The 21,844-nt window shown below is 33.1% G+C and overlaps 1 protein-coding gene across 8 annotated transcripts; it reads left to right on the top strand.

The window, feature by feature from the left end:
* The first annotated feature begins 10,573 nt into the window (after nt 1-10,573).
* Nucleotides 10,574-14,326, top strand: LOC120088503 (U3 small nucleolar RNA-associated protein 18 homolog). Of its 8 annotated transcripts, none has more exons than XM_039045863.1 (5): nt 10,574-10,960; nt 11,038-11,099; nt 11,181-11,247; nt 11,462-11,545; nt 12,405-14,326. In XM_039045863.1, exon 5 carries the CDS (start codon nt 12,419-12,421, stop codon nt 14,126-14,128), a length of 1,710 nt encoding a protein of 569 aa, XP_038901791.1. In that variant the 5' UTR covers nt 10,574-10,960; nt 11,038-11,099; nt 11,181-11,247; nt 11,462-11,545; nt 12,405-12,418; the 3' UTR covers nt 14,129-14,326. The 8 variants fall into 8 exon arrangements, with proteins under 8 accessions (XP_038901791.1, XP_038901790.1, XP_038901794.1 ...); XM_039045862.1 differs by having other exon boundaries at nt 11,181-11,240; XM_039045866.1 differs by having other exon boundaries at nt 11,038-11,095; nt 11,181-11,240.
* Nucleotides 14,327-21,844: the final 7,518 nt, after the last annotated feature.

Genomic DNA, 21,844 nt, shown 5'->3' on the forward strand with positions numbered 1-21,844 from the left:
CTATCTATACTCCTACTTTAGGGAATTAGTGAATTCCGTCTTGTCTAACTGAGTTCCCAGCTTCCCAGTCAGACAAATTCCCAAAAAGGTAGGCTTGCCACTCTCACTCATACTAATCAAAGGACCGCCCTCAAAGGCAGGAGTTCTCAAAACACTTAGGATTAAGGTCATGTCACCCATGGTCTTTTAAGTGAGATGTAAGTCTCAAGTATCAACGACGTTATATAAAGAGACTAATCATCTCGTGGTTCGGTCTTATACAAACTATTTTATAGGACACCCCCACTCGCATATATCCACATGAATGGTCAGGATCAGACCATCTGTAGTAGTTCACAACACTTGTAAACCTTTACAAAGGGGGCCGTATCCGTAGTTTGTCACCAGGATAAGGTATCCCTCCTTTATCCTTATACTACAAACCTTTTAGGTTATTACTTAAGGCATGATACACTTGTATATCTCATATACATGCTTAAGTTTACACACAATAACCACGAATCTTTGTTTATTGGATATGGGTAAATGAAAATAAAATGACTCTTATTTTATTCATAACAATGTGTACAAAGTTTATAAACTACAAGACCCGGGAGAATTAGGACATCAATCTCAACATTATAGTGGTGTGACTCGATAGTTAACGAATATTGATTAATTCGGTTTAAAGAGTTTTAGCTAATCAATCTCAAATCGTTGGAGCTCATGATCTATAGGTGCATAAGGTTCTTCTACTAGCTCGTAAAACATGAACACCTTGAATTAGTAAATTAACTGAATTTGGAATGATTTCGATTTGAAGTGTTCAAATTGAATTTCAATTTGAAATATTAAAATTGAGATTAAGGTTTGAATTTGAATAGTTCAATTTCAAATTAGGGTTTGTATAATTATATTCGATATAATCAATTAACGTTTAATTTATCGAAATTAAACGAAATTCGAGAATTTATAATATTTAAATATTGATTTAAATATTAATTACATGAATAAGATTCATGTCTAATATTATGAGTGTGGTTAATTTAATATTTGATATTAAATTATTATTTAATTAATCAAATATGTTTAATTAATTAAAACCAAATTAATTTTTAAATTTAATTCAATTTGAGAAATTGAATTCTGAAACTTTGATTTAATTAATTTTGAATTAATTGAAATTAAATTTCAAATTGTATTTTCCACTTAATGGAAAAATCCAATGTTTCACCAATTAGTAGGTGGAAGTCTACAATTCACACATCTATCCCATTCAATCTTCAAGTTGGAGGTGTCTTTGATTGAATTCAATCATGTGTGCATATAGTTAAAGAATAAAAACACTCCAATTTGGCAGAATTGAAGGCTGATTAGTTGCTGAAAAATTTGTTCTTGCTAAGTTCTTTATCCTCACCTCAAAACCCTCTACATTCCTTCATAAATTCACTCTATTTTTTAGTTCCACCACTTAAATTCAAGGTTGAAAGTAGTAAAGAAGATCTTTGGGTGGTCCACGACTTCAATAGGAGAAGATTGTAACTTAAATTCTTGTTTAAGGGGGATTTTCAAAGGTATGTGTTGGAACCTTCTTAATATTCTATGAACATGCTTGTTTTAATGTCAAAATTAAGGAAATAGAATGCTCAATGATCTTGTTTTCTTCCATTGCATGTTTCTGTAATCCAACATTTACTCCCCCTCACGAAACCATCACTTAAGATCTTTGAGTCATGGTATTCCAATGTTGTGCACTAATTTTTCAAAAGTTCCAGTTGGTAATGCATTTGTAAATAAGTTTGCTAGGTTTTCTTTCGAACAAATTTATTGTACAGTGATATCGCCATTTTCTTCAAGATCATGAGTGTAGAAAAGCTTCGGTGAAATATGCTTTGTTCTATCTTCTTTAATATATTCTCATTTGATTTGGGTTATGCAAGCTGTGCTGTATTCGTATAATATTGTTGGAAGATTTTTATTAGAAGACAAGCCACATATTTCACGAATGTGCTGAGTCATTAACCTTAGCCATACATATTCTTGACTAGCCTCGTGAATTGCAAGAATTTCAGCATGATTTGAGGAAGTGGCCACTATAGTCTATTTCACCGATCGCCATGATATAGTAGTTCCTCTACATGTGAACAAATAACATGTTTGAGATCTAGCTTTATGTAGATTAGATAAATATCCAGATTCTGCATAACCAACTAGATCGGAATTTGATTTATTTGAATAAGACAATCCCATATCGATTGTTTCTCGGAGATAACGAAGTATATGCTTAATTTCATTCAATGTCTTTTTGTAGGAGAAGAACTATATCTAGCTAATAAATTTACTGAAAATGCAATATAATGTAGGATTGTATCAGCAACAGTGGAAGCACAATGATCATCTAAACACTCAAATTCACTAATTTTAGCAAAATATAAAGCATGCTTTTGCAGAAACAAGTGAGTTTCAAGACATACCTCTTGTAGAACTTCTTCAAAGCTCCTTCACCAGCTGTTATCTTCTCCAAATCTTGTTGTAGACCACCTCAAGATCTTCCCCACTATTCTCTTGGTGCTCTAGATTGAGTCGTGAGACTCAAAATAAGCTTGAATCAAGGGTAGAAGGAGAAATGCTCACTGTAGAAAACTAGTTGAAGAACTCTTTCTTCAAACCAAATTTTCTCTCAAAATCTCTATAGATTACCTCATCGTTTTTCACTCCAATCTCTTCATTATATTGCAGATCAACATGTAAAAGAGTGAGTTGCATGAGTTTCAGCTCATGCTTGGAGAAGACAAAGCCAAGAAGATGCATTATGTGTGAGCTACTTCAAAGATGGATAATGGAAAATCTCTTTTTTCCGTTTTAGTGTTTTGCTTTTTTACTTTTTCCAATTCTATCATAAAACCAAAATCTGATTTTATAAAATCTATTTTGATTTTAAAAAAATGAAAATTTTAATTAATTTTATAAATTAATTATTAAATAAAACTTAATTCATTTAATATCAAATATTAAATTAATTTTAACACATATTCATCTTTATATATTTAAATCATATTGAAATATATAAATTCCCCTATTCCGTTTAATTCTAAAATTAAATATGTAATTATATCTCATATAATTACTAATTCTCTTAATTCTAATTTGAACGTTTAAAATTAACATATCACGCTATTCTAGAGCTAGTAGGGGGACCTCGCAGACCTACAGATCATAGGCTCCAACGATCGAGATTAATTGGCTAAACTCATTAGACCAAATTAATCCCAATTCATTAACTAATGGATCACTCCACTAAAGCCCATAGTTGCGCTCCCCTCACTATAGATATATTATGTCCACATGCTTTAACCATAATCAGCAAGTTGACCCTTCACAGGTTGTTTGTAATAACGGCTGGGTCAAATATCTGTTTTACCCTCGAGATTACGTCTTATTCCTTAAATCCCTACTGATCCTCTAATGAACAACTGGTTTGTGATCCAATCACTAAACCAAACTCTCTCAACCCAGTGAGAGGGTGGGGCCCCTTGTTCAAGACCCATACTTGAGAGAACAACCTTTCTCCTATCCCTAAATCAGGAAGGCGCGAACTCCGTCTTACACCCTATGTCTTCAGCTATCTATCCGGTCTTACCCCTGAAATGGGAGTCTTATTGAGCTGGTGCTGTTGAGCCAACCCTCAACTATGCAAATTTAAGGGCAATCCCAAATACATAGGAGTTCATAATTAACTTAGGATTAAGATCAAGTTACCTAGGTCATCTCGGTGAAATAGTCAGTCTTATACAGTAAACAGCGTTATAAAGTAAGAGTGACTTATTTATTGGTCATGATCTTATGCAAACTCATTACATAGGACGCCCCTACTTCTCATGTCATAACATGTACGAATTAGGATCACATCGTATACAACACTTTACAAATCTTTGTAACAACTTCAGAGTAGGCTCATCCAATGGTATCACCAGAATAAGGTACCCAACCTCATTCATGTACCATAGATCATTTTGACTATTTACTCGAATCCGATCCACTCTTATGTCTCCACCTAAAGTTCAAGTACTCATACAATAGTCATGTGTCTTAGTTTATTGGATTTAGACTTTCGTACAATTTATGAAATCAATAAAGAGCAACAAATATATTGATTATAGAAGATGTTTATTATTTTACAAATTGCGAGTTTTTAGGACATAAAACCCAACATATAAGTGCACCAATTGCACTAAGATATGGTACTTAAGGACCAAGAATTTTTCATTATCTTCTCGAGGTCGAAATATATCTTTCTTTATATCAAATGAACGGATTTCCATTGGAATATTTAATGGATGTGCTTTATCTATATAAAATTTTTTCAAAATTTTTCCTGTATAAGTTGAATGATAAATAAATGTTCCATCTGTTAAATACTCAATTTGCAAACCAAGGCCAATTTTTTTTTTTTTTCCGAGATCTTTCATCTCAAATTCTTTCTTAAAATATTCTATTGCCTCAGTTATAATAGTAAATTCTCATCTTGATTCTTTATAAAAAAACATAGTCATATTGGATTATTTTGTTATCATTCTTTCAATAAATATCCACTCAGGCGATTGTACCACATCCGTCCTGATTGTTTCAATCCATATAGTGATCTCTGTAATTTTATTGACTACCATTCATGGGAATTTGATGTATATGTTTCAGGTACCTTAAATCCTTTTGGGATTCTCATATAAATATAATTACCAGAGATCCATATAAATATACTGTGACTACATCCATAAGATGCATATCCAAAATTTTATACACAGTCAAGCCAATTAAATATCGTAGTGTAATTGCATCCACCACTGGAGAATATGTCTCCATCATTATCAATACCAGGTCTTTGTGAAAAACCTTGTGAAACTAGTCTTGTTTTATCTTGTGACCTCATTATTTTCATTTCTTTTCCTCACAAATATCCATTTGTATCCCACAGGTTTAACACCTTTTGGTGTTCAGACTACTAGTCCAAAAACATGACGTTTTGAAAGTGAGTCTAATTCTGCCTCAATTGCTTCTTTCCACTGAAACCAATCTTTTCTATGTCGACATTCTTCAACAGATTTTGGTTCAGGATCCTCATTTTTAGATATAATATCAAGAGCAATATTATACGCAAAAATATTTTCAATAATTACATTAGTACGATTTCATCTTTTTCTTAACATGACATAGTTTATTGAAATCTCATTATTATCTTTAGGTATTTCACCTTCCTCACTAGTCATGTTGATGATTTCTTCATGGGTATTTACATCCTCAACCAAGTCTTTTTCACTATTAATTATTTTTAGTTTTCGAGAATTTTTATCAATGGAACCCACTGACCTATCAGCTTCTGGTGTGTTTCAGACTCATTAGTGACATCTTGTTGTGTTGAGATATCAATTATCAATGGAATATTTCCAGTTGATATATGTGACCTAGTTACTTTCTTTGCATCTATAAATGAATCTGGCAATTGTTTTGTTATATTTTGCAAATGAATTATTTTTTGAACTTCAAGTTCACATTGATCTGTAAGGGGATCTAAATGAGACAATAACGATTCATTCCATATAATTTATTTTTCCAACTTCTTAATTCCTCCCCCTAATATTGGAAAATTTATCTCATTAAAATGACAATCAGTAAATCGTGCAGTAAATACATCATCCATCATGGGTTCAAGATATTTAATAATTGATGGGGAATCATATCCAACATATATTCCTAACCTCCTTTGAGGACCTATTTTAATGCGTTGTGGTGGAGCAATTGGAACATATACTACACACCTAAAAATTATCAGATGGGAAATATTTGGCTCATGACCATAAACTAATTGTAATGGCGAGTACTTATGATAAGCTACTGGCCTAATGCGTACAAATGACACTACATGCAAAATAACATGTCCCCATACAGATGAAGGAAGATTAACTCTCATAAGTAATTGTCTTACAATTAATTGCAAACATTTTATAAAGGATTCTACTAAACCATTTTGTGTATGAACATGAGCTACAGGATGTTCAACACTTATCCCAGTTGACATACAATAATTATCAAAAGCTTGGGATGTAAATTCACCAGCATTATCAAGACGAATGGTCTTAATTGTATAATTAGGAAATTATGCTCAAATTAATTATTTGAGCGAGTAATCTTGCAAATGCAAGATTTCAACTTGATAATAAGCACACGTGTAACTATCTATTGGATGCATCTATTAATACCCTAAAATACCTAAATTGTCCACCTGGTGGGTTAATAGGTCCACATATATCACCATAATTTCGTTGTAAAAATACAGGTGATTCAGTCCTCACTTTAACTAGTGATGATCTAATTATCAATTTTCCTTGAGAGCAAGCATCACATGATAATTCATTAGATTGAAGAATCTTCTAGCTCTTCAATAGATGTTCATTTGAATTCTCGATAATTCTCCTCATCATGATAGATCCTGGATGACCCAATCGGTCATGCCAAATTGTAAATGTGTCTGGATTTATGAACTTCAGGTTCATTGTTGCATATGTTTCAAATACTCGTATATGAGTAGTCTCAATATGATAACCATTGCAACGTATATCTTTAAAACTTAGAATATTTCTCTTTGTTTGACTAGAGAACAATGCATTGTCAATTGTAAATTTTGTTCCTGTAGGCAAACTAATATTTGTTTTTCCAAAACCTTCGATCAAGTTTGCAGAACCTGATATTATATTTACTTTTGCTTTCAGCACTGCCAATTTGGAAAAGTATTTTTTATTTGTAAATATTGTGTGTGTAGTTGTGCTATTTTCCAGACATAAATCCTATTTGCTCATTTTTTAATCACCCAACATATGAAAATGATGCATGTTTCTTCATTAAAAGAAAATAATTACAATAAGAAAAACAAAACTTAAAATATACAAAAGTTACTAAAAGAACATGAAGATAGGTAAAAGAAAATAATAAATTAAGTCTAGATATTCTCAAAATCAATAGAAACACTTGATGTTACATCAACCGCGCCAATTTTCTCTTCAAAAGTTTCAAAGAAGTTCGCCACATCCAAAGTTTTCATATGGAATGGGTCAAATATTGTTGGGTTTTATGTCCTAAAAACTCGCAGTTTGTAAAATGATAAATATTTTCTATAATCAATATATTTGTTATTGATTTCATAAATTGTACGAAAGTCTAAATTCAATAAACTAAGACCCATGACTATTGTATGAGTACTTGAACTTTATGTGGAGACATAAGAGTGGATCAAGTTCGAGTAAATAGTCAAAATGATCTATGGTACATGAATAAGGTTGGGTACATTATTATGGTAATACCATGGATGCGCCCTACTCTGTAGTTGTTATAAAAAGTTGTAAAGTGCTATATACAATGTGATCCTAATTCATACATCTTATGACATGAGGAGTGGGGGCGTCTTATGCAATGAGTTTGCATAAGATCAGGACCAAGAAATAAGTCACTCTTACTTTATAACGCTGTTTACTATTTAAGACTGACTATTTTACCGAGATGACCTAGGTAACTCGATCTTAATCCTGAGCTAATTATGAACTTCTGTTTATTCGGGATTGCCCTTAGATTTACATAGTTGAGGGTTGACTCAACAGCGCAGGCTCAATAGGACTCCCATTTCAGGGGTAAGACCGGATAGATAGTTAGGGACATAGCGGTTGCAAGATGGAATTCACGCCTACCTGATATAGGGATAGGAGAAAGGTTGTTCTTTCAAGTACTAAATCCAGGTCTTGAACAAGGGGCCCCACTCTCTCACTAGGCTGAGAGAATTTGGTTTAGTGATTGGATCACAAACCAATTGTTCATTAGAGGATTAGTGGGGATTTGAGGAATAAGACGTAATCTCGGGGGAAAAACAGATATTTGACCCAGCCGTTATTACGAACAACCCGTGTAGGGTCGACTTGCTGATTATGGTTAAATCATGTGGACATAATATATCTACAGTGAGGGGAATGCAACTATGGGCTTTAGTGGAGTGACCCATTAGTTAACGAATGGAGATTAATTTGGTCTAATGAGTTTAGCCAATTAATCTCGATCGTTGGAGCCCATGATCTATAGATCCGCGAGGTTCCCCTACTAGCTCGTAACGGACTAGCTCTAAAATAGCGTGATAAGTTAATTTGAAATGTTTAAATTAGAATTAAGGGAATTTGTAATTATATGAGATATAATTACGTGTTTAATTTAAGAATTAAACGGAATAGGAGAATTTATATATATTTAAATATGATTTAAATATATAAAGATGGATATGTGTTAAAATTAATTTAATATTTGATATTAAATTAATTAAGTTTTATTTAATAATTAATTTATGAAATTAATTAATTTTTATTTTTTAAAATCAAAATATATTTTTAAAATCAAAATTTGAATATATGATAAAATTGAAAAGGAGGAAAAAAAAACATTAAAATGGAAAAAAGAGATTTTCCATTATCCATGTTTGAAGTAGCTCACACATAATGCATCTTCTTGACCTTATCTTCTCCAAGCATGAGCTGCAACTCATGCAAGTCTCTCCTTTGCATGATGATCTGCAATATAATGAAGAGATTGAAGTGAAAATCAGGCATCCAATCTATAGAGATTTTGAGAGAAAATTTGGTTTAAAGAAAGAGTTCTTCAACTAGTTTTCTATAGTGAGCATTTCTCCTTCTTCTTTTGATTCAAGCTTGTTTTGAGTCCCACAACTCAATCTAGAGCACCAAGAGAATAGTGGGGAATATCTTGAGGTGGTCTACAATAAGATTTGGAGAAGATAGCAACTGGTGAAGGAGCTTTGAATAAGTTCTACAAGAGGTATGTCTTGAAACTCACTTGTTTTTGCAAAAGCATGCTTTATATTTTGCCAAAATTAGTGAATTTGAGTGCTTAGATGATCCTTGTGTTTCCATTGTTGTTGATTAATCCTACAAATATATCATTATCTTGGTATGTAAAATTTGCTTCCACATTTTTTCCCTTTTCCTTCAGGGAGGCTTGATAGAAGTCAACTAAGTGTTTTGACGTACGACAGGTATGTGACCAATGCCCAGTCATTCCGCATCGGAAGCATTTGTTTTCAACACTTTTTGAACTCTTATCTTGTGGAGCTTTTCCTTTGTGTTCATCATTTTGTATGGTTCTTTTGAAATTTGAATAATTAAAACAACCACCACGAAAATAATAATTATTTCTTCATCTGCCATGGGCACGACCTCGACCATGATTATTATTAAAATTCACAATATTCACTTCAGGGAATAGTGTCATTCCAGTTGGTCGAGATTCATGATTTTTCATCAATAACTCGTTATTTTGTTCGGTCATGAGAAGACATGAAATTAATTCAAAATATTGTTTAAAACATTTCTCTCGATATTGCTGCTGCAGAAGCATATTCGAGACATGAAGTGTAGAAAATGTCTTCTCTAACATATCGGCATCAATAATTTTTCTCCGTATAACAATAATTTTGAACTCATTTTAAATAATGTGGAGTTGTAATCACTTACTGATTTGAAATCTTGTAATCTCAAGTGCATCCACCCACAACGAGCTTTAGGAAGAATAACCGTTTTTTGATGATCATATCTCTCTTTCGAATTTTTCCACAAGATACAAGGATCTTTTATTGTAAGATGCTCCATTTTCAATCCCTCGTGGATATGATGACGAAACTTTTGCTTTGTCCTAACTGGATGTCGTATTTACTTCTTTAATTGTTTCTCCCTAGTTCGTAGCATCCAGGTGAATTTCGGCATCAAGTACCCATGACAAATAATTATTGTTGTTAATATCAAGGGCGAAAAATTCTAATTTTTTGAGATTTGTCATGGCAGCACCATCATAAAATATTGTACTTATGTTAGAAATTTAATAGATATTGAATATGTAAAATAACATTAAATTTATTAATTATAACAAAGAAGAAAAAATCGACATATCTTTAGGACCTACCTTTAGCAGATAAAATGATAGGAGCTCGTGCTGATTTCGTGTTGTGAAATTGAGGAGCATTACGAGAACACGGATATGGAGAAAATATAATATAATAATATTAAATATATAAAATATAATATAAAATAAAATAATTTAAAACATAAAATAACTAAAATTATAAAATTGGATAATATGTAAATTAGTGGAATTTTGAAGTGGAATTCTCAACAATGTATATGTAATTTTAAGATCCACAAAATATCACTATTTATAGGCAAAGTGACAAGTAGGATGTGAACTTATATATACACCAATAATTACAAGACATATGGACAACATGAAGGATGATACAAGACTTTTGGGACACGAAACAATATCTATTTATTATTATAATATTCATAATAGATGTTTAGTTATTAATTTAAATAATTTATTTTAATTTTGAATGTTTACAATTTTTCATTCATATCAACATATTATCGATATTCTCATCAACATTGGATAAAATGTTTTTATCGACACCGTCATTTTAAAACCAAAGAGATAAATAAGTAAAAAAAATTTAAGGGTAAAATAGGAAAGTAAAATTAAAACAAAAATCACAAAAAAATGAAGTTGAAGCCCTAGCCTAATCTCCATCTTTCTCCTTGGGCGTGAGGTAACTGTCGAGCCCTCTGTTTTCTTTCTTCCAGCCGACCATCCCCATCGTCTTCCCCTTTCGGCGAAGAAAACCCACGGCGGTGCTCCCTCCTCACGCGAAGAACAGGTGCGCAGCGACAAATACTTCCGGTGGTGGTGACCCACGCGACAACGTCCTCTTCCGCAGCGCGTTTGGGCCTCAAGTGGTGCGGCGACCACTGATTCATTCCGACTACATTGAGTTTTGGACACTTTTCCGATTTCAAGCAGCGTTTACCTATTCGAAACTAGACTTCGAACCACTCCGATTTTGTGACTCGCACGGTTTCAACGTTTTCAGCAACGTTTTCCTCTTTCGGTGAGTTTCGGCTTTAACCCAATCCCTTTTTGCCTCTGTTTAATGCTAACCGCTCTATTTCGGCTTCAAATATGCAGATTTAAGCTAGTTCGAATTCCATCCAGCAAGCGTTCGGATCTTTTTGGACAGAATTCAGTGGGTAAAGACGCCCTAAACTCCTATCGAACTCTTCTAAGTGTTGTAGCTTAGTTTCTAAACTTTAGCACCTCTCGTTTTTCAGCAACGGACTGATATCGGACGAGTTCGAACACTTTTCTAGCAAAGTTTCAAGTCTGTTTTGGTGAGTTGTAAGTATTAAAGTTCTGTTTAGGCCTTTTCAAACATGGTTGAACTGATTTGGAGTGGTTTCTAATCCTTAGAAGCTCTTACTTGTATATTCCGATTGGTTTCAAACTCTTCCGGACATTTCTTTTGGTGAAGGGCCAAATAGATTTTGTTAAGATTTAGGTGGTAAGTCTCTATTTGGACCTTTCTAAACTTATTATGAACGCTCTTATGTAGTTTGGGGCTAATTTGGAGTCTTCGAGCTATAAGTCTTAAGGCCATTTTGAAGGGACATCTGGGATTGTCTTAGGAGTGCACTAGGTAAGAGGAATTCTAGTTGGGGAGTTTGTTTGTTGTGTGTTATGGATATATATAAGCATGTCGTGGTGTTTTGCTAACATTGTAATAACTTGCACATTGAGGAATTATTAAGTGGCCCTGTTTACAAATCTGTTGTTTGATGACAATGTCTAGATATACATATGGTTTATGTTGAGAGCTGTTGTTTTATGTGTTTTGGCACAGAACATGGTTTAGTGTTATGTTGTAGTACTCATGCATCAGGTGAGGTTGAGAACATTGCGAGTGTGTAGGGGAAAGTAAGGTGAAAAATGGGAAGAGAGTTTCTCTTATAACAAAAAATTATTTCAAAATTATAGTGTATTTTATAGTGTAATTTTAGCTAGGGTAAAATACACTTTTAGCCCTTGAGATTTAAATTTGGTGTCTATTTGGTCTCTCAAGTTTCAAAATGAACATTTTAGTTTCCGAAGTTTGAAAAATGATTCTAAATGGTCTCTAATCCATGTTGATTGTTAGTTGACTAATGGTAGAATGACGTGGCAATTTTAGATTAGTGACCATAAATGCTGATTTGCACTCTCATACACGGTAGAAAAAGTTGTGTTCATGGATCTAATCATTACATAAGTTTAGACATATTTTTCAATTATTCATTAAGAGTAATCGTTCAATTAAATGGTAATGGACCAATCACTGTGTTATATGAGTGTGGATTATTTTTCTTCCGTGTTGTAGTTGTAGAGTTCAACTACTTCATTTCAGACATTAAGACTAAAGGCACAATTTACATGAAGGAATAAATTGAGCTTATGGGTTATGAGATCTTTTACTTCTGATGATTTTTGTGGTTAACTTGTCAGTATGATTGATTTTGCAGGAACTGAGTGGAAGATGAGTTTAATATCACAAAATGTTGCGGTAATTAGTAGTATTGAGAAGGTTACAGGGGAGGATACTGTTGGCTTGTCATCTCTGTCGAGAAACAGAGATGCTAGTGATGTAGAAAACTCTGTTCTAGATACTACTAGAGGAAAGAAGAGAAAGAAAGAACACAAAAAAGAAGATGAGCAACTAGTAAAAGAACAACAAAAGGAAATGAAGAAGCTCGAAAACTTTCTTTTTGGATCACTCTATTCCCCTGTTGAATTTGGAAAGGATGAAGAGCGAAATGGTTTCAGTTCTGAGGAGAAAGTACCTGCTTTGTACATAATGGACCGCTCTGCAAATAATTCCCTTTCTGCATACGAAGAGGATTTTGAGCTCCTAGATGAGAGTATGAATAAGGAGGAACTTCAGCAAAGAAAACCAGTATGGGTTGATGAGGAAGAGGAGAAGGCCACAGTCAATATTACTAATGTTAGTAGACTGAGAAAATTGAGGAAGGAAGGAGATGAGAATTTGATTTCCGGCTCAGAGTACGTGTCAAGACTGAGGGCTCAACATGCCAAGCTAAACCCAGGCACCGAGTGGGCTCAACTTGATGCACCATCCAGGGCTGACAGTGATGATGATGATCTATCATCAGATGATGAAAATGCAGTTGCATTGGCTGATGGTTATGCTAATGTTGATTCTATTGATGATATCCTTCGAACAAGTGAGAATCTTGTCGTGAAGAGTGGTGCAAAATTGATGCCTGGTCTTCTTGGATACTCAAGACTTGTAGATGCTAATGCAGAGGAGCCATCTAATGGTCCTATCAATTCGGTTCAGTTTCATCGCAACGCTCAGTTACTCCTAGCCACTGGGTTGGATCGAAAGCTTAGATTTTTTCAGATTGATGGTAAACGAAATACCAAAATTCAGAGCATTTTTCTTGAGGATTGCCCCATACGAAAGGCATCATTTTTGCCTGATGGATCTCAGGTTATCATAGCTGGGAGGAGAAAGTTCTTCTATAGTCTCGATCTAGTGAAAGCAAAAGTAGATAAAATTGGCCCTCTTGTGGGTAGAGAGGAGAAAAGCCTTGAAGTTTTTGAAGTTTCTCCTGATTCTAGCACAGTCGCGTTTATAGGCAATGAAGGCTATATCCTGTTAGTGTCAACCAAAACTAAGGAGCTCATTGGAACGCTTAAGATGAATGGAAGCGTTCGTTCTTTAGCATTTGCAGATGATGGACGACAGCTACTGAGCTCTGGCGGTGACGGGCAGGTCTACCACTGGGATTTGAGAACAAGAACATGCATCCACAAGGCTGTCGACGAAGGTTGCATCAATGGTACTGCACTATGTACCTCTCCAAATGGAGCATTGTTTGCAGCTGGTTCTGACAGTGGGATTGTTAACATCTACAACAGACAAGAATTCTTAGGGGGCAAGAAAAAGCCATTGAAAGCCATTGAGAATCTGACCACCAAAGTAGACTTTCTCAAATTCAATCATGATGCTCAAATATTGGCCATCTGTTCAAGAATGAAGAAAAGTAGTTTGAAGTTGATACACGTTCCTTCTTTTACTATATTTTCGAACTGGCCCCCACCGAAGAAGAACCTTCAGTACCCTTCCTGTTTGGATTTCAGTCCTGAAGGAGGTTACATGGCTGTGGGAAATGCTGCTGGAAAGGTATTATTGTATAAACTACATCATTATCAGCATGCATAGATTTGATCTCCATATGCTTAATCATTGGCTGGAACAGTTTTGATACCTAAATTAGTTATTACAATCAGCTGTTACTTTAGACAAGTTTACTGTAGATCACATGTTGTTTACTAATTTTCTACTTATTAAAAACTCTTCTTTCTTGTTAAGATTAACACTTGACGTTTCATAATTTGGTATGGAGTACTTTCCTCTCAACAGTGGGTTCTTTTTATTGAGAACTTATTGTTATTGCTCTCATTATTAAGTTTATTGCTCTTATTGTTTACCATCAAAATTCAATAAAATGTCATGAAAAGAACAAAATTTTTAAAACTAGTTTTATGAGTGTGAGTAGAGTTTATAGGTTAACTTTTTAAAAATATAATGGTTATCAAATGGGACATTCACAATTTAACTTTTAGAAATAAGTACAAGTTTGGTCTCTATGATTTGAAGAAAGTTAAAATTTATCTTTATGATTTGATAGAACTCTCATATATAGGTCAATTGATATAAAGGCAAAGTAGTCATTTGAAGTCTCTCATTAAGGATTTGTTTGGACTAATTTGAGAAAAAAGTGGTTTTCAAACAACTCATTTTTATTTAAACAATTCTAATAAAAAAACGATTAAAATACACTTAAAAAGCTATTATGAGTGGTTATCAAATACTTCAATTATGATTTATTTTTAAAGTAAACATTTGAAAATGTATTCAAAATACACCTTAAATTTTTGTACTAAAATAAAGAAAAGAAAGTTACGAAAGTTTTAGCCAACTATAATAACTCACCCTATGGGATGAAATTCTAACTCGATGAAATTGGTAATGAAATGACTTTTTATTATTGGATAGTTCCATTTTCTTTATTATTAGTTCATTTAAGGTCTGATTGAGATTGCTTTTAAAATCTTAAAAAGTTATTTTAGAATAATTTTAATCGAATTTTAATCGTTAGACTGTTTGGTAAAATGACTTATTTATTAATCTATCCATAATTACCTAAAATTCTTCTATCATACCAAAGTTATTTGATGGAGTTTTTAGATTTTAGCTTTTCTAAAAATTTGGTATCTTTTCTAACTCATTTTAAATTTTCAGTTCATTAATTTTTTTTTTCACATTTATTCCAAATTTTAATTGATTCAAATACTTATAACAATTATTTTTTTTAAAAATAGTTATTTCATAATTTTTTTAATTAAACAAAAATGGTTGCAATTCAAATCATATATATTTTCAAATAATTATATAACTAAATTATACTAATTTAGTATTAATTTACCAAACACCTTAACTAGTTTTTTCTAATTTAAAATCAAAATTTATCAAAAAATTTTTTACTTCTAATTTTTCTATAAATTATTTTAAAAGCTACAACAATCTCCCTTATTCTACCTCAAATTGAATAGACAATAATTTGGATGTTTCTATTAACTATCGATTTTGATTTATATTATCATTTCATTCATCATTGACACTTTCATCTATTTTTAAATAATTTGTTCAGTTTTTACTTGTAATTTATTAAATAAAAAGGAAGTGCAAAAGAATTGGAAAAAAATGGTATGAATAGCCTAAGTGAAATTTTCATCTAAGTTTTGAAAACAAAACGTTTTTTTTTTTTTTTGGCCTTTTGTTAGTGTCTTCCTCGATGTATTGTAAGCCTTCCAATTTTCAATTTTCTTTCTAATAGATTTTGAACTTTAGTAATTGCCTAATAGGCCATAATTTATTTAATATTTTTCAAACTTATACACACATTAGATATAAAACTAAAATTTAGAGATACATTATATATAAACTTTAATTTCATTTTTGTTCATCAGTTTAACATTTTCTGAATATGTTAGAGACTTATTAGACATACTGAACTTTTTACTAGTTAGAAATCAAATAGATACAAACTTGAAAGTCAAAAAGCTAAACTTGTAATTTACTAAACCTTCAATTATAGGAAAGGATCTCAATGAAAATATTGAAAAATGGTTGATATCAATGTCTTTAAAATGTTCATCGACATCAATAGAAAATGTTGATGTCAATAAACTAAACTTTTAAATGTTTTAACAAGGTTATTATTGATTGTAGTTGAATGTGGGTTAATACTTGGCAAACAAAAATGGACATACTTTAATTTGGATCATATTTCTTTGGACAATCGGTGGAAGGGAAAATAAGAAAAATATTGTTGAAAATATTAAAGAACCCTACAACAATAAACTTAAACTATTGATTTATTTTAAAAAATAAACTCAAACCATTCAGAAAAAAATCTTGAATATCGAATTAACTCACATAAATTCTTTCAAAGTAAACTTTCTAAAATTTCTAATACGATTGTAACCTTGAATCATATTAAAAGAAAAATATTAATAACAATATAGCCTTAAATCACAATTTAAATAATAACAAAAAAAGAAAAACAAGATTTGATTTGATCGAAATGATTAAAAAAAAAGATTAAATCACGATTTCACGCAAAGTAAATTAGGTAAAAAAAGAAAACCTCAACTAAAACCTTGAAAGAGATTCCCTTGCGCTTCATTGAAGCAACCATAATAACATGATTTTCAAATAAAACATATTACGTATATACATAAAATACGATACATATTTTATATTTAATAAAAAATCATACATAAATATATAACGTCATTATTTAAGAGGGAGCACGTACCTACTATTTCCTTAATAGATATGCCCCTACATACATAGGGTGTTTGAATTAATAAAAAGTTTGAGAAGTTTTTTAATAATTAATTATATATTGTTTGAACTTTGACTTCTCGAGCTAGTCTGGTCTGACCCTCTTTTACTACAATAATTAGAATAACTTAACTGCAAAATCAAACGAGTACTATCGAACCAACTAATAAGTTTATATTATAAGAATATAGTATTAACGAATGTGAAGAAAACTCCTTTTTTTAGACAAAATTAACCTTTTATATTTATGTAATACTTAAACTATCTTTGGACTCAAAATTTAAAATTAAATAATAAAATGGAACTAAATACTTGATTTTAATAACTTACCATCTCTATTTTAGTTCATTTTTCTGGTCATTTGCTATTTTCTATAATCTCTTCTCATTATTATTTAGCTTCTTGGTGATTCTAATTTAATTTCAGAAGCAACTTGGGAAAGTGAACAATGAGAGCCAAATATCCTCTGTTTTACTCTGATGAGTTTTAGCTAAATTTCGAGGACGAAATTCACAAAAAGGTACTGACTTGTAAGCCCTTGTCTCTTTTTCTTTTGTTTATGCTTAGGATTAATCTAAATAAGTGAATTTAGTATGTACCTAAATGGATAACTTGGATTGTATGACTTAAGCAATTTTTGATGCTAAATGTTGAAGTTAAAATGGGAAATTATTTGACAAATGCAAGTTCTTTTAGAAACGTATTAATACTTTGGAGCAACTTGTCATGATTGAGAACTTGACTAGTGAATAATAGTTGTGTTTGGCTAAATGTTACAAGGAAATAAAGAACAACAGTTTGTTGGAAATATAAGTTGGCTGAGAGGGGAGTTAGACAAATTTGGCTTGGAAAATCATTTTTCGATTAATTTCCTAAAATTTAAAATTAATTTAGTTTAATAGGTTATTTAAAGCTGCAAAGGATAAGGAAAAATGAATAAAAGCCCCATAGTAGGTCAAGCAAGCAGCTGGTTGGATGGTTTTGATTGGAGGAAAAAGTGTGCAGCTTTAGCCAGAAACTTAAGGTCTGAAGAAGACGATGATTATCCCAAACACTCGTGCAAAAGCTTTCATTTTTGAATGAAATTAAATCTTATTGAGTTAGGAGTCTAACTTGGGCCCGTCGAAGTGATTTGAAGTTGAAAAAGTGGAGAAATCGTGAGGTTCGTGAAGGTTGCCCGTAAAACTGGAAAATTTGAGCAAGGTGTAGTCTAGGAGAGATTCTAAGCTCTAGAAGACAAGTTAAGAGCTGAAATTTTGAGTTAGTTAGTTTAAAGGTTTCTTAACATAGTTCATGAAGGAAGTATGTGTAAATTTTCGCTTTAAGTTGGGTTAAAAGTTGGTTAAAGTAAAATTAGTGTTTTCTTGAATAGGATAGCAGCAGGCTAACCAACCCCCCAAATGCTACCAATCCACCAACGCGCCTTGTGCCGTGCCAGTGCCCCCAGCACGCCTCAACCCATCTAGCCCTACACACCTACGGCCAGCCTCGCCCATCCACGCCCACAACCAACGTCCATGCCCATTTTTAGTGCCCAATTGTTTGTTTTTGAGCATTTTGGGTGTTGGTGAGCATTTTTGAAGCCCAATTAGGACTTTCTTGATATTTTGACCATGAAATGAATACTTTGAATTAAAAAATGATTTTTGGGCCATTTTGTGTAATTTGAGAAATATGGAATTAAGGAGCAAAATGTGAATGATATTTTGACAAGAAATTCATTCCTAAAATTATATCAAATTCTTGGATACCTAGGAGTATTACATCAGCAGACAATTCACTTCCATTAACACATAGTGTACATTCTTTATATACATCTCTAGCAACAAATGTTTCACCCAATGACGTACTAATTAACAACTCTTCTGGCAAACATTATAACTTTTTATTAACATTCACAACAAACACAAATGACACAAAAGAATGCTTAGCACCAGGGTCAATCAATATATGAGCAGGTTTATAAAAAACAATTAACGTACCGGTCATGACATGGGTGTTTCATCAGCTTCCTGTTGGCTCATTACAAAAACTTTCCCTTGAGCACAGGGGTGACCCACTGGTGCCTTCTGCTTAGCACCGCTCGAACCCTCACCTTTGGAAGCTGTTGGCATAGTTGGCTGATCAATTGTCTGAGAAGTGGTTCTTTGAGTAGTATTGCCCTATCACAATAACTTAGGATATTTTCTGCGGAAATATCCAGGTTGTCCACAATTGAAGCATACATCATTCTTTCCAAAGCATGGACCCTAGTGACCTCTGCCACATTTTGCACAAATAGGTCTCCTCTCAACACCTATAGAAGCACCACTGGTTGATCTCACTTGTGAACCTACTATGGACTCAGATGGTCGTTTTGAACTGCTAACAGACGAGAATCCTCATCCTCTGCCTGATTTAAAACTGAAAGAATCACTATATCTTGGTTTAAAGCTTCCTTTGTTTGAAACTCCCGGAGTAAACCTCTTACTGAATCTGTCACGTTATTGGCTCAAGGAGGTAGCTACATGAGCATTCGTTGCAGCTTTTTGCTCTATCCTCTTCTTAGATATACTCTTCTCTGTTGAGGTTGATGTCCTAAATCTCGTAGGGTCCTGTAGTTTGTAAACACATGTATAAACAAACATTTGTGATGTAATAATATGAGATATTTTATTCACGACTGTCTATGAAATATGAGATATTTTAGTTGCATTAATCACAAATCAATAAACTAAGATCCCTGGTTATCGTTATAACTTAAGCATGTATGTGGAGACATACAAGTGCATCGTGCCTTAAGTGATAACCTAAATGGTCTGTAGTATATGGAGAAAGGAGGGAAACCTTATCCTTGTGACACTACGGATACGACCCACTTTGTAGATGTTACAAGTGTTGTAAAGTGCTATAAGTGATCTGATCCTAGTCATTCATGTGTTAACATGCGAACGGGGGTATCCTATACAAAGGAGTTTGTATAAGACCGGACCACGAAATGTTTAGTCTCGTTAAATAACGCCGTTCATGATAGAGACTTTCATTTCACTAGGATGACCATAGGTAATATTGAAGGAACTCTTAACGAAGAGCATCCATGAGCGCGTTCAGATCTTTTCGATTTCATTGTGACCGAAATACAACACATACATTCTAACAGACAGTTATGAAAATTCACAGTAATTAAAGGCATGCTTCGAATAATAAAAATACAAAGGAAAGAGTTCTCATACCAATTGAAGACCCTCTTTAAGCTTTGAACTCAGATGCAGCGGAAGAACCTCCACTCGCACTCTATCGCCCAACGAACTAGTCAGCTGCAGCAGCATGATCGTCTACACGAATTAGCAGCAACATGAACAGTCACGAACAAGTGAACAACAGTAGGGACGACACCACCAAATGGAACCCTTGGTATTCTCGGAGTGAGAATCCAAAGTGTGGTCTTTGGTGAATTTAGTAGAGGTTGGAGAAAGAACTAATCGTGTAGACGATAAGCAAGTGGGAGAGAAAGAGCTATCGTATAGCTGTGTGCTTATCGTTTAGAAGAAGCTACATGATCGTGTAGGTTTTACTAAGCGATCATTTAATAAAGTAGACAATTGTTTAGAAAACGCGACACACTATGCAATCGTTTAAACGCTAGTGTGTGATCGTTTAGGCGATGAGCAACTATCGTATAGGCTCTCAAACTATGCGATCGTTACATTTTCACACTGATTGCGAATTTTCGAACTTTTTTTTGCAAAATGAAATAAAATTTCATTTTATTCTTCAGTTACAATAACCGACTTCGGATTCTCCCACTAACGCACGTCCGAGAGAAGTTTTAGTCCAATTATCATATAATTAACCAATTTAATAATTAATGAATATAATCATATTATATTCTTACTCTATAGTTTGATATCACATATCTACTATAGTAATTTCTCCTCCACTTGATATAAATCATATTTATATGTAATTTCCTCCAAAATAATGTATTTCATACATTTAGTCAATTATATCATATATAATCAACTAGTTCAATTATATCATATATAATCGAAATCCCTTTTGTCAATTTGAACATTTCAAACTAACCCAAACATTAATTTTCGACTTTATCCAAGCTACCCAGGGGACCTAATAGGCATGTGGCTCGAAGCTCCAATGATATGTGAATAGCTGACTAAACTCTTTAGCCACGAGATCCACCATCCGTGAACTGCCAGACATTCCACTAAAGACCAACAGCTGAACTCTTCTTACCACAGATATATTTCTGTGTCCATCGGATATAACCAATCATGAGTACGATGACCCTTCACAGATGCTCGTAAGTACAGTTGGGCCAATTTACCATTTTTTGCCCCTATAGTTACATCTCACTCCTTAAGTACCACTGATTCCTCTAATGAACAATACAACATAGTCCAACTATGTGTGAGCACCTCTCGGGCCAAGAGAAGGTGTGTGGCGTCAATCGTTCAAGCCCTGGAATCAACCTTTAATGAAGCTATTTATCTACTTACCCCTGCTTCGGGGAAGGATGTGAATTCATCTTGTATAGCTAGTATCCCAGCCCTAAATCAGACGAATCCCCAAAATGGTTAGGTTTGAATTGGCGACCGCCTGACTCGCACCTATACAAATCAAAGAACCGCCCTCAATGGCAGGAGTTCCCAATACTTAGGATTATTGAGTCATGTTACCTATGGTCATCCTATATAAGGAAGTTATCAACGAGTGTCTATCTCAACGAGAAAACAAAAGAGTGCATTCCTCCTAACCGAATCGTGATAACTACGCCTTATGGTTAGATCATCGGATACATAACATTCTGTGGTAGGTGGACGCCCCACGACTCGGGCAATAATGTCCCGTGAAAGGCCAATAAAATATTTAATTTATAATAACATTAAAATTTTACACAGAAGTTATTAATTAAATTATGAAACTATATTTAGAATAGTGAATAATTAAAAAGTAACAAATCAAAACGGTAATATGATTCTAAAAAATGATTTATTTGTTTTATTTAATTAAAAAACCATGAAATCG

Source organism: Benincasa hispida, chromosome 10 (assembly GCF_009727055.1).
Source record: "Benincasa hispida cultivar B227 chromosome 10, ASM972705v1, whole genome shotgun sequence".
Classification (NCBI taxonomy): Eukaryota; Viridiplantae; Streptophyta; class Magnoliopsida; order Cucurbitales; family Cucurbitaceae; genus Benincasa; species Benincasa hispida.

What these genes read in the sequence shown, in the direction of transcription:
- LOC120088503 (XM_039045863.1), top strand. Translation starts at nt 12,419, where the DNA reads ATGAGTTTAATATCACAAAATGTTGCGGTAATTAGTAGTATTGAGAAG.